Source organism: Apiospora aurea (genome assembly GCF_038362705.1).
Source record: "Apiospora aurea strain CBS 24483 chromosome Unknown utg000001l_segment0_segment0, whole genome shotgun sequence".
Classification (NCBI taxonomy): domain Eukaryota; kingdom Fungi; phylum Ascomycota; class Sordariomycetes; order Amphisphaeriales; family Apiosporaceae; genus Apiospora; species Apiospora aurea.
The window spans coordinates 4085163-4097805 of record NW_027117388.1 but is presented as its reverse complement, the minus strand read 5'-3'; the positions used below and the strand labels follow the sequence as shown (position 1 = coordinate 4097805).

General features: G+C 55.5%; 4 protein-coding genes across 4 annotated transcripts; 2 read left to right on the top strand and 2 right to left on the bottom strand.

Moving 5' to 3' along the window:
- Window positions 1-5178: 5178 nt before the first annotated feature.
- PG986_001277 (uncharacterized protein) lies at window positions 5179-6454 on the top strand (the record flags this gene model as incomplete). The annotated part of the gene is made up of 4 exons (XM_066837499.1): window positions 5179-5330; window positions 5392-5734; window positions 5789-6345; window positions 6411-6454. The coding sequence occupies exons 1-4, from the start codon at window positions 5213-5215 to the stop codon at window positions 6452-6454; spliced, it is 1062 nt and encodes a 353-aa protein (XP_066706392.1). The 5' UTR covers window positions 5179-5212.
- A 1138-nt stretch (window positions 6455-7592) lies between these two features.
- On the bottom strand, window positions 7593-8960 carry PG986_001276 (uncharacterized protein; the record flags this gene model as incomplete). The annotated part of the gene is made up of 1 exon (XM_066837498.1): window positions 7593-8960. The coding sequence occupies one exon, from the start codon at window positions 8958-8960 to the stop codon at window positions 7593-7595; it is 1368 nt and encodes a 455-aa protein (XP_066706391.1).
- A 447-nt stretch (window positions 8961-9407) lies between these two features.
- Window positions 9408-10035, top strand: PG986_001275 (RNA-splicing factor; the record flags this gene model as incomplete). Its single annotated transcript, XM_066837497.1, has 3 exons — window positions 9408-9640; window positions 9749-9775; window positions 9825-10035. The coding sequence occupies 3 exons, from the start codon at window positions 9408-9410 to the stop codon at window positions 10033-10035; spliced, it is 471 nt and encodes a 156-aa protein (XP_066706390.1).
- A 329-nt stretch (window positions 10036-10364) lies between these two features.
- On the bottom strand, window positions 10365-11745 carry PG986_001274 (uncharacterized protein; the record flags this gene model as incomplete). The annotated part of the gene is made up of 2 exons (XM_066837496.1): window positions 10365-10643; window positions 10717-11745. The coding sequence occupies 2 exons, from the start codon at window positions 11743-11745 to the stop codon at window positions 10365-10367; spliced, it is 1308 nt and encodes a 435-aa protein (XP_066706389.1).
- Window positions 11746-12643: the final 898 nt, after the last annotated feature.

Here is a 12643-nt window from a genome sequence, read left to right as displayed (position 1 = left end):
CGAGAAAAGACTGTATGTGCTGCAGGGCGACGGACACATGCCCAGTGTGCTGCGATGGTAGACAGGCATGATTCATTCTCCCGGGATTTCTGAAAGTCAATCTGGCATACGTCCGTTCGCGGGAACGTAGAGGGCGACGATCCGTATCTCAAGAGTAGATGAAGCGGGAACTGGTCCCGATGTCTAGTGGGAAGGGCGACAGGGGTTTTCAACTACTATTGTGGGAGTAGCAGGATGGTAGACATTAGAGATCAGCCCATTTGCTAAAGTAGGAGCTCCAGGAAGTTGCTGTCTGATTTTACCCACCTCCGGACTGGCCGGCATTACCAAAGGTGACGGCGCTGGAGATCCTACGGCTAGGCCGGTGTTGCTAGGCCGGGTATTGGAGCCGGCAAAAAGAGGGCTGGAAGACACTCGATGCAGCCATGGCTCTTTGTTTGCCATGTGGCAAAGCAAGCTCGCGCGCCCGATCCAAGGAAAGCGAGTGGTGAGTTTACGGGCAGGTCGTCTCCAGTAAAAAGGAAAATGGCTAGCCTCCAGTGCTAGTCTGGTAGCCTGACGAGCCGTCGGCGATTATCCAGGGCCGATGTGGGAATAGCTTCGAGCGCGACAGCAATGGCGTCAGTTGCCAGTCAGGAACAGGACGAAGCGAAATTGGCCATTCTAGAACACGAATCGAAAACTTCGCTGCGTTGGGGGGAGGGAAGAGACCCCACTCTGGCTGGCCCTTCTCAGCAAAGTCCAGCTCGGTCTGATGTTCGTCAGGGATGGCATCGCTGTATCGGACGGCCCAGGGGCTCTTACTTGATTCGGGATGGAGCGACGGTTAATATCTCATGCGTACTGTATGTACTGGGTCCCGACATTTCTCTTCCGCTGTCTTGACATCTGATACAAGGCCGACCTGTCACAGAAACAGGCGATGGAACGGTCTGTCATATCTCAGAGCCGTTGCCTTCTGACCATGCACGCGCGAGGGCGGAAGAAGGAGAGGAGTCTTTCTTTTCTTTTCTAAGCACGCTTCCTCTTTCTCCCCCCTGGTTCCTTTTGCCAGACCAAACTGGTCAAGACCGGTGGTGGTGTCAGGGAATCTATCGGTACCCACTCGCCGATTTATGGGCTTCATCTCAAGCAACAAGGACCAGAGTTGGCTAGCCTCAAAGCCGAGATGGGAGAGGTGCGCATCTAACGTGAAGACTGGTTTTGCGCCCCCCCGGCCAGATTAGCTAGGGGGCTTCGATGTTCGTAGACATGCACCATGATCCATAGCCGACATGAAACGTCTTGTCTGATCTCGAGGTGCGCAGGTGCGGAAGGCAAGCGGGAGGGGGAGGAGGGTGTTAGTGGAAGTGGAAGTGGGAGTGGGAGTGGGAGCCTTGTTCTTCAGCAAGGTAGATCACGAGGACGGTAGATTGCCCGGGGCTCAGATCAACGACGATCCCTTATCAACCAACCCATCCCCCTCTATGTACTTACTGTACGCAACGTCGAAGCCAATTGTTTGAGCCCGGAAATAAAGCGTGATGGGGTGGCGTAGATGGGCACTGCATTAAACCCGACATCACGACGCAATTGCCTGCCCTCTGCCGATGACCCGGGCAATGTTGACAGATGAAATGGTGCCTCGTCACTCTGAAGGCCTTCTCGTAGAAAACGGTCCTCCGTGCGGATGAAAATGTTCCATTGGAGGTGGGATTGCTTGTCTGTATGTAGGCGCGCGCACAGGCATGGAGCGGCCTTGATAGAGATGAATGTCACAATGATTCAGTTTCCATCCCATCTCTGATACAAATCGCTAAGGTTACCCGAAGGCCTGGAGATGGCTAGGGGTTTGGGGGGAAGATACATTCTGTCGCCGGACGTGTGATGTAAGCAACAGCCGTTGAACAGCAGGTGGGCACACACCACGCCTTGCGGGCTGGATGGGGACATGCAGTGAGTGCATGAAGAAGTCAGAACAAGTCGGCCGCCGCCATTGTCTCAGCCTGTCTGGCGATTACGTGTGTGTGTACCAGTACCCTATATTACCGGGACAGCAGTCGTGCGTTCGCTGGTTGATGGGCGGCCACAACCGCCCTTCGAATTGTCATGTTTTTGGCTGCTGTTCGTGGACAGGCCAGCAGCTCCACACCACTTCTATTAGACGTCCGAGCGAGCTGGCAGGGCGGCCGGCTTCTGGCTCGCCATTCGCCAAAGTCTCTGCGGTAGTGAGATGGCGAGATGGGTGTTCTGCAGTAAGTAGAGAGGAATAGACGGCTCGGCGTGAGTGGTCAGGTAGCGCGTGTTCGAACTACTATAGAAGAAGTCCTACTTGTTAGCCCCGAGCGAAAGTGTTTCTTATGTATGCCTTGCTGTACGGGTGCATCGTCGCAGCTTGTGGGCACAACGGCGAGGAATGAACGAGGAACCACCTAGGGCGTCCTTGTTCGACTAGCCAGCCCCAGTCCCTTGGTTTGTTGTTTACTACTCGATTCGGGAGGCGGCCTCTGATGAGCCCCTTGTGTGTTTGGTTCATATCACATCCTCGCTTCCATTATATCATCAGTCGAGAAATGGAGAGAGAGAGAGAGAGAGACACACACACACATACATTCCTACAGGAACGAGACTCACCATGTAAGCTATCATCACCATGCAGAATCTGTCTTTGCGTGCTCCGCTTCTCTGCAAGAGCGGCGAGGCAAGAGACACTTGGCACCCAAATATAGCCAGCCAGTAGGTTTAGTGGTGTCTTACATACATGCAATGCAGTCTGACGATTCTATTGCTATTCTTGTCTGCGAGCTCGCGCCGAATCTGACCAACCTTATTGATAGGGACGGAGAGCCCGCGAATCAAACTGGGGAAATGTGACTCTAGCTGGATGTGCAATTGCTACGACCCGGGCATATCTCACGTTTACAGCACCAGCCAGCCCGTCACGGGATCTCAGCTGAGTCTCGCCCGCCCATCAGCTTCAGCACGACGACGGGCGGCGCAGGTGCATATTTGCTCCCGCAAGTAGTAGTAACCACGACGCCAGCGCCAACGCTTGCTTCATGATTAGCGGGCCACGGAGGCGACATTGAGCCGCTGCCACAGGGCCGGGCACAACGCAACCTACTACAAGTAAGCGACGGCGACGGCGACGGCTAAGATTTCGACAGCTGTGCCTGGCCGGCTGTCAGCTTTTTGCCTAGCAAACCAGGCGTCGCTTTCTGGCTGCTGTAATAAAAATTTGGACGGTAGGATGGGGTCGACTCGAGGTCCAGTTGTATTTGATCAATGCTATGTACTAAAAAGACTGGAATCGGAAGGGCATGGGTTCCTCTATGACCACGCATCATTTCCTTTCGTGAGCCTTGCCTGCTTTGAGTCTGGTCGCCCTCCACTTTGCAGCAGCAAACCCCGGCCAGGCGACCCCTTTTATTCCCCCGATCTGTCACCTCGCGCCCAAATCTTTGATCAATATGCTACAACGCATGGAGGTTAGCGACCGACGAGACCCAGCTCTCCCTAATGAATTTCGTGATTTAGCGGCTGCTGCTGCAGTAGTCAGTCAGGTACAGACCCAGATGTGCCCACCCAGTGCCACCTAATGTAGGTGGTGCTTAACATTGCCTGCATACATACTTTTAGCCGGTATCCAGTCTGTACCTCGATATCATAGTCAGGCAGCGCAGCCCGGGCAGGTACTTGCAATCCCATCCAATGCAGCGTGGGAGATCGAACCTGCGTGCCCTCCCCGCCGTTCTCCGGTCGATGTGCTTTGGTGTATTGCTAGGTGCATACTGTCAGCATGGGAAATGTTTCAACTCTTCGGCTTCTTTTTTCCTTCTTCGCCCCTCTCCTCCCACTCCAGCTTATCTGTCTGGAGTACTGTAGCGTACCGACCGCACTCAATAGGCCAACACTCAATAAACACACTGTGCCGGCTGGGCGGTGCATACCGACAGACGCTTTGAATATGGGATAGACAGGTGTAATATTCCAGGAAGGGCTGTACCGTATGCAACAGGCGCTGCACACGGCACGCTGCACACGGCACACTGCGCGGCCAGTCAACTGCCTGCTCAATGTCGCTGCATGACTGGATGGTTCGTGTTGTTAGCAGCAATTAGCAATCAGGACAGCCTCCGTGCACATCCGCACTAGGCAAATTTCGGGCTCCACCCTCGCCTTGGGCTAGCTGCTCCAGGCCCAAACTGGCCTCGCCTTACCCTGCCTGCTCCTGCTCCTGTTGGCTCTCTCTAGTAGTACTGTATCCTCGCTCGTCCGCCCGTCCACCCACCCACCCATCCATCCATCAATCCATATCCATCCACCCACCCATCAAAGTCCCCATCCACCCTCGCAGTCCACCCCGTCCACCCCGTCCACCCCCCAAGCAGCAACAAGCAACGAGCAACAAGCACCAAGTACCCAAGCCTCCCCCTTCCTGCTTAGGTACGGGAGACAGGCCTTCCCGTCACAATTTCAACCACCCAATTTTTTCTTTTTCCCTTTTCTCACGGTTGGTCCGTCGGTCGCAATTCTATCTTCTTGCCCTGCCCCCCTGCGTGTTGTTGTGTCTTCGCTTGTATGCATCTTGTCCCTCACTGTTCCATCAGTCGACGACTATCGTGATTGACCGCTCACCTCCATCACCGACTCAGGCTCATCACCAGCCATCCGAAGAGCAATACCTGCTGCTGCTACTGGGAAACGAGTGGTAGAAGACAGCGGCAAGCTTGGTAAGTCGATGCGTCTCCTCTGCTCCGTCTCCCTATCCCTCTCCTTCCCCAAACCTTGTTCCCGCGCGACCCGTCATAATCGCATCGGAACTCGCTACTCGGCCATCCTCGACCATTCAACTCTCGGTACCTGCGGACGCATCCATCTCCAGTACACCATTTTCCCTCTCTCTTCGGAGGCGACGCATTTCTTTCGGAACCGCATCGCCACGTTCTCAGGACACCAGCCTGGTGAACCCGTCCGATTACCCTGTTCAACCCTTTTACCGGCTCGGGGGTGTGGCCAACACAACGGAGGCGCGACATCTTCCGGACTCCTGCTGCGCTTACTACGAAACATCGACTCGGCCAATCTTGCAGAAGACACGCGTTTCAATCAAGGTTCTGCTTAACTAACACTACGTTTGCCATAGTCTACTGGCCCTTTCCATCATCCACAACCCTACTTCATTCGTACGCAATAGCCTTGTTCATCACGAAAGCGCGAACACATCGTCAAAATGGGTTGCGGAATGAGCACAGAGGAGAAGGAGGGCAAGGCCCGCAACGAGGAGATTGAGAACCAGCTCAAGCGCGACAAGATGATGCAGCGCAACGAGATCAAGATGCTTCTTCTGGGTAAGATAACTTCCACGTCAACACGCACGCTCCCGAACGCGGTCTGATGATGGTCCAACAGGTGCTGGTGAATCCGGAAAGTCGACAATTCTGAAGCAGATGAAGCTCATCCACGAGGGCGGATACTCGCGTGACGAAAGGGAATCATTCAAGGAAATCATCTTCAGCAACACCGTGCAGTCAATGCGTGTCATTCTGGAAGCCATGGAGTCGCTCGAGCTTCCTCTCGAGGACCAACGGATGGAGTACCACGTACAGACCATCTTCATGCAACCCGCCCAGATCGAGGGAGATGTTCTGCCCCCAGAGGTCGGCAATGCCATCGAGGCGTTGTGGAAGGACCGTGGTGTCCAGGAGTGTTTCAAGCGTTCGCGTGAATACCAGCTGAACGATTCGGCACGATAGTAAGTCGCGACAAACCACGGCCGTGATGCCTGATTGACTAACACGGGTTGCAGCTACTTCGATAACATTGCAAGAATTGCTGCCCCTGACTACATGCCCAATGACCAAGATGTACTGCGGTCTCGTGTCAAGACAACGGGTATCACAGAGACGACGTTCATCATTGGCGATCTGACCTACCGTATGTTCGATGTCGGTGGTCAGCGTTCGGAACGAAAGAAGTGGATTCATTGCTTCGAAAACGTCACGACAATCCTCTTCCTGGTCGCCATCTCCGAATACGATCAACTGCTATTCGAGGACGAGACGGTCAACCGTATGCAAGAAGCCCTGACTCTGTTCGACTCCATCTGCAACTCGCGGTGGTTCATCAAGACATCCATCATTCTCTTCCTGAACAAGATCGATCGCTTCAAGGAGAAGCTGCCAGTCAGCCCCATGAAGAACTACTTCCCCGACTACGAGGGAGGCGATGATTACGCCGCTGCCTGCGACTACATCCTGAACCGCTTCGTCAGCTTGAACCAGCACGAGACGAAACAGATTTACACTCATTTCACATGCGCCACCGACACAACACAAATTCGCTTCGTCATGGCTGCCGTCAATGGTATGTGTTCTCGAAACTTTCCTTATTGCTGGGTTTGAGGCCTCTGGCTTACTGACATTTTACAGATATAATCATCCAAGAGAACTTGCGTCTCTGTGGACTCATTTGATTATTATGCGATGCTATACGATGAATACCCCATTTCTCTCTCGATTACTCCGTTGTATGGGCTGCCAGTAATGTCACGAACCTGGCTAATGATTTCGCCTCATACACCGCATGGGCAATGCTGCCCGATCGGATTTTCTACCGCCATGTGTTCCGTTCTGCGATTTTGCGACATCGACACATCGAATAAGTTCTTTACAACCACACCTGTTCTACCAGTACCACATACCTTTCCCGGCTGGGCCTAGCCCTGTAGGTGCCCGTTTTGAGAGGCCCCAGGACAATGGGCTGATGCCGATGCGGACGAAAAAAAGTTGGCCATGGAATGGAGCTGGCGAGGTCGAGTTTCGACCATTTGCATCTACAGGCATGGCGGGGTTACATATTCTTGTTTAATTATGAATTTGTGTGGAGTCAACCGGTTCCTTATTTCATCTCTTTTCCTTTTTCTTCTTGTAGTATCTGGTAGCTCACGCTGAACGATGGGCCGACATTTATTGGCGGAGGCGGTCTGTTGTTATTGCAGGAGAGAGCGGATGGCAGCTGATGGAGGCGAGGAGTCGCCTGGCGGTTGAGAGGGGGTTCAGGACGTGAGAGAAACATTGAGACGTTGAAAGTATACCATGGGCAGATCTTATCTGCTGTGTGCGAAGGACCTATAGGGGGCTGTCGTCTTGGAAGGAACGCAACAGTTGGTCGCGCTGATATTCGGACGTGGGCTCTTTTCCTCTTCCGCTGTCAGCTTCACCAGAGGACTGGCTCTGTTTCCTTGCTCGACGGCAGCGGCTGGCTGTGGTGGTCGGTCTGTTAGATGGATGTGTCTATAAGTTAAGAACAATGACATTGATCTGAAACATCTGGCGTTTGGCGTCTGTTATGTGAAGTGGAGTAATGGTGTATCGACAATAATAAAATAGGCTATTATATAATATATACGCAGACTCGCAAGGTCATTCAACCAGATAAGGCTTCGCAGTATTCAGCATCACGTGCCGGGTAATATGTCCAGGTAGGGCCCTATGTCTAAGGGCCTCATCTGCTGAGTCCAGCACGTATGCTAGCTTGGTGTAATTTTACTCTATTGATTGAAGTCTTTGTTATGTACTTCTAGTCGTCTTCTATCATCCACAGGAGGAAGATCATGGTAATTTTTCTTCCCCGGACGCGATATCCCCCCTGTACTCGGTCATCTCTTTCCACTTCTGCGCAAACTCGCGCATGCCGCCCTCGCCGGCCAGACTTGCATCCACAACATCCTTCGGCAACTTGTGGGCCGAGTAAGCCGGCGAGCTGAAGTTGTAGGCCGCCGGATCTTCCTTATCTATGAGCCGGAGCTCGGGAACCACGTCGTCCTCCTCGTCTTCATCATCCTCGTCTGTGGTGTCGCTCTCGTCCGGACCCACACCGTCCCGGGCCGTTTCCGAGTGCTCTTCCTCGGCCGCCGAGGCGGTGCCCAGCATGGGGCCCGACGGGACCGGCCACTCGTTCAGCTCGTGCCAGCCGAAGAGGAGGGAGTCAGTGTGCGGGGCCCAGGCGTTGATGTCGATGAGGCGGACGCGGCCGAGGGGCTCGCCCTCGCCCTCGCCCTCGGGGATGTAGGCGTCGAAGACGAAGCTGCCGTCGGGGAAGGTGTAGCGCAGCTTGTGGTTGAAGAACTGGCTGATCTTGGCCACGAGGGCGGGCCGGAGGCCCTGCAGGAACTCGTAGAAGTTGAGGTCGCGCTGCGTGATGCCGACGAGGTAGCGGTGCTTGACGAAGCAGCGGAACTCGAGGGCCGTGTGGGGGTTGAAGAAGGAGCGCAGGACGAGGACGGGCTTGAACTGCTGCTGGGGCGGCGACGGAGACGACGACCCGGGGGCTTCGGTTGTTGTTGTTGTTGTTGTGCTGCCGTTCGATCCCGCAACGGGAGTGCAGTCGTCAAAGGCGTGCTCCAGGTCGTAAGTGATGAAGTTGGAGCTCTTGAGCAGCAGGTAGACGTCGTTGGGCGTCGTGCACTTGATGGTGTTTTGGTGTGTCGAGATCCAGGCCGCGTCCTTGGGTGCGGTCCAATTCAGCTTCGGGGCTACGGCGCCGTCGAGCTCGGCAATTGTGTCTTTGATGGTCTGGTGGAGGGCCGGGAAGCGCTTGTTCGGCGGGAGGCGCTCTGGTTCGTCGTCGTCGCTCTCCGAGTCCGACTCGTCGGGCGCCTGCTCGTATCTCGACCTCGTTTGCGCCGTCGACAGGTTGGTAGGCCCCGACTCCCATTCTACGTCGTCATCGTCCTCATCCTGCCCTTCGTCATCCTCGTCGCCCAGCACGATGCCGTCTTCCGTGATGTACTCGATGAAGTCGGGTGTGAGCGGTATGATGCGCGACTTGATGCACGAGGTGCGGTACTTGGGGAACCAGTAGTCGTAGGAGCAGTGGAGGATGTGGTCCCGCGTTATGGGAGGGAATTCGAGGAGGGCTGCGGCGTCCGGGTTACGGTTTGCGCCGGAGGTGGTGGTGGTGCCAGTGGCGTCCGGCATCTTCGCAAGAGAACGGGGGTGATGTGTTGGCTAGGAATATTCTTGACTCTTTTCTTGACCAAATATCAAGTATGAGCAAGCAAGAATGACATCTCCGATTTATAAATGCAAGGAAAGCTTCCTAACGTGAACGTTGACTCACAACATCGATTTCGCTTAGAGACGAGACCCTGCAAATGCGAGTCATCGCGGGGCAATTGCTTCTGAACCTGAACCAAAAAAAGAAACCCGCCTGAACAGGAGCGCTACCACATCACTGCAACCCCACTATGCTTTACTTTTGCTCTGCATGTCCGTCCCGTCTGGTCTGTTACTGCCAATTCAGACCGCTACCCATCTACCGTTCCCAGCCCAGGCCTAATCGACCATCCCCAGGCCTCCAAGGAGCGAAGCCACGGTGACATCTTACTATTTATTCTTTTCAACATTTTCCCGCAGAGGCCGAAAATGTCCGACAACGTAGGCCTTTCCACCCCGCGTGGCAGCGGCACCTCGGGATACGTGCAGCGCAACCTAGCACACCTCAAGCCGCGCGACAGGGACCGAGGCGCCCCGTACGCCGCGCGCGACCTCGAGCGGCACCGCCAGCGCCAGCCCGACAAGGGCATCCTCGAGCACGAGCGCAAACGCGCCGTCGAGGTCAAAGTCTTTGAGCTGCGGGACAAGCTGGAGGATGAAGGGTGAGTTTGCCACCCCACATACCCACCTCCAACAACAACAACAACAGTATTCCGATGCCGATGCCGATGCTGATGCTGATGCTGATGCTGATGCTACCAACCCTTCAGCGTGGACGAAGACGAGATCGACAAGCAGTGCGACGCCATGCGCAAAGACCTCCTCGCCAAGCAGGAAAAGAACCAGGGGAGGCACCGAGCCCCGGAAGGGCCTCAAGATGCACCAGGTCCACGAGCTCGCCGACGCCAAGATCAAGGAGAGCGAGAGGCTGCGCAGCGCCCTCAAGATCAGCAAGGACTACGAGGAAGGCGGCCACTGGAAGAGGCAGGAGGAGCGCCTGCGGAAGGCCGTCGACAGGGACAATGCGGCCGATCGGGACAAGGAAGGGAGTTATTAGCTAGCTACGCCATGTCCGTAGCCTACGCAGCCCATATCATATGAAAAGGGCGCTGGTAGGTACGCGTGTTTATTTGTTCAGTGCTGGGACTTGGGTTTGTCTGCATCGTTTGGCGAAGGCGTTCAGGTTTGATTTCTACCTTACGAGAATGCTCGCTTAGAAGGATTGAGATGTCTATTGGATAAGCGCCAGAGGCTTGTGTCTAACCCGCTGTGGCCTCTTCAGCGTACAAATGACAAACGAAAGTCTAGAGTATGTCCCTGTGTCTATGTATGTTCTCCTGTCTATGTGGGTATCATGCCATTTCCGTGAATTCAATTGTCCCTTCATCAGTTGGCTGCCAAAATCTCGGCTGCATTGGGCCCATCAGCGTTATCGACGCGGCCTGCATTCCTCTTGGCATCCTCTTCCTCCTTCTTCTTTTTCTCCATTTCCTTGTGCTTCTGCTGCCCCAGGTAGGTGGCATACCGTAAAGTGAACAGGGTAAGGAACACCATAAATGCGATGCCCAAGACGGCCCTGCGGATCAGGATCCATCGCACGCCCTCGATCTCGGATTTGGCATCGCTGGTCAGCGTGACGCTGATCCCAAAGTTCACTTGTTGAATCTGGCAGTTATGTTAGCTTTCAATTCAAGACCATTCGTTATGAGAGGCGAAACCGCTCGTTGGTTGAACTTACGGCATTGTCCATTCGCTTCTGTTCCTCACGGACGGCCATCTTCCGGTCATTGAAGTGACCCCTCACGTCGTCGCGGAGAGTCATCAGGTCCTGGTTGAGCTTTTGGCCGAGGATGTCCACCTCGTGCTGCAGAACGGTCCGCTGCTGGCGCGACTTCTCGTCGGCGGCCTTGCGGTTGTTGATGACTTCGGTGCTGAGCTCGGAACAGGCGGCGCGGAACAAGTACGTCTCGTTGTCGACGTCGCTCTTGGAGACCAGCCCTTCCTGCGCGGTCTCAAGGTGCTTGGCCAGAAGCGCGCGCACAACCTTCATCAGCGTGATCGCCTGGTCCTGGGTATACCCTTCGGCCTGCAGCTGCTTGACCAAGGTGTAGCTGTCGAAGTGGTGCAGATACGGCGGTGTCGAGATATGGGGATGATGCATCTCGCCCGGGGGTGGCATGTGCAGCACGGCATCCATCGGCCCAGCCGACTGCATCGTCTCTTCCGCAGCCGCTTGCGTGGGCGTCGTTGCCCCTCCTGCATGGATTTTCCTAACATTGCCGTTACTGTCTGCCGCGGGCGCAGTTTCGGCTGGGTTCGCCTCCTTCTCCGGTGACGTTTCTCCTTGACTCTTTTCGTTGGCCCTGGCCGCGGCTACTGCGACGGTGCCCTGCGCCTTAGGTTTCTGCTTTTGCTGCTGTGGCTTCTTCGCCTGGGCCTGGACGTCGTTAGTGCGAGCGTCTTTCCTGTTCACTTCGCCCTCGCTTGTCGTCGACCCCTTGGGCCCACCGCCCGGGTGCGGCAATTTGGCGGCGCCGGTAGCGGGAGGCACGGGTAGGGGCCCGACGGCCTTGCCATGTCTCTCAAAAGTGGCCTGCCGTACCCGACCCGAGGTGGAAAAGGAGGGCGATACGAGGCTGCCGCCCCTACGGTGGCCCTTGCGAGCGGTCTGCCGCCGTGCGGTGCGAGTTGTCACGGCGGGCGACTCGCTGCTGAGCCGCCGGACGGGGGAGCGGAAGAGGTGCGGATAGAGAAAGGGCAGGCGCATGTTGGCTGGCGGCGGCGGTGGCATGATGATTGTCTGGTGTTTTCGACTTTTGGAGGGAGGGTCGAAAGGGGGGGAGGTTGTTATTGAATCATGCTACTCCTATTTGGTGGTCGAGCGGCGTCGGATTTCAAATGTGGGATTCTGGTCCCGTCAAGCGCAGGTCATGATTGCTACAGCTGGGAGCGATTGAGGGACTTAGGAGTTCCAGTTGTCGAGATAGATGGGGGGGCCCCTAAAACCGGCGGCCACTTTGGCGTCATTTGCCCAGCTGGCCAGAACCAAATGAGCCAAATTGTAGGTATGTAGGTACGGCTAGGTACGGCGCTGGGCCACTGCTGGGCCTTATCAGTCTTAGTGCTGGATCTTCTGTTAGCATTCAAATCCACGTGCATGGACAGCTCAGAGGGCCCCGCGCATCGGACTGCGGACTGCTTGCTGAGAGGCGGGATGACAGGCAAGCCAGGATGCCCAGGATGCCTGCGTGCTGAAGCAGGGTTTTCCGTTGGCTGCGCTCGACATACCTGTTTCTGTGGTGCTCGTTGAACAGACTGCTTGGCACTCCCCAGCTGGAAATAGCAGGCGGTGTGGTGGGCTGAGTTGTCCGGGTGAGCAGTAGCAAGCAGTAGCAAGCAGTAGCTAGCAAAGCAGCAGGTTAGCGAAGAGGCCGGCACGCGTCTCCGTGTCAACCACCCGGAAACACAAGACGCACCCCTGTCACGCCCATCAATGGGTACCACCGCCATCGTAGTTTAGGCCGCAGAGAGAGGAGCGCGAATCTGGGGCGGGAGGTTGGTTGGATGCGACATCTTTTCTTTTGCATCTTGTGTCTGGTTTTCTGCTGAGACACCGAAGCATTTCCTCAAAGCCGGCCGTCTCTCGACCAAGAGATAGGTACGTC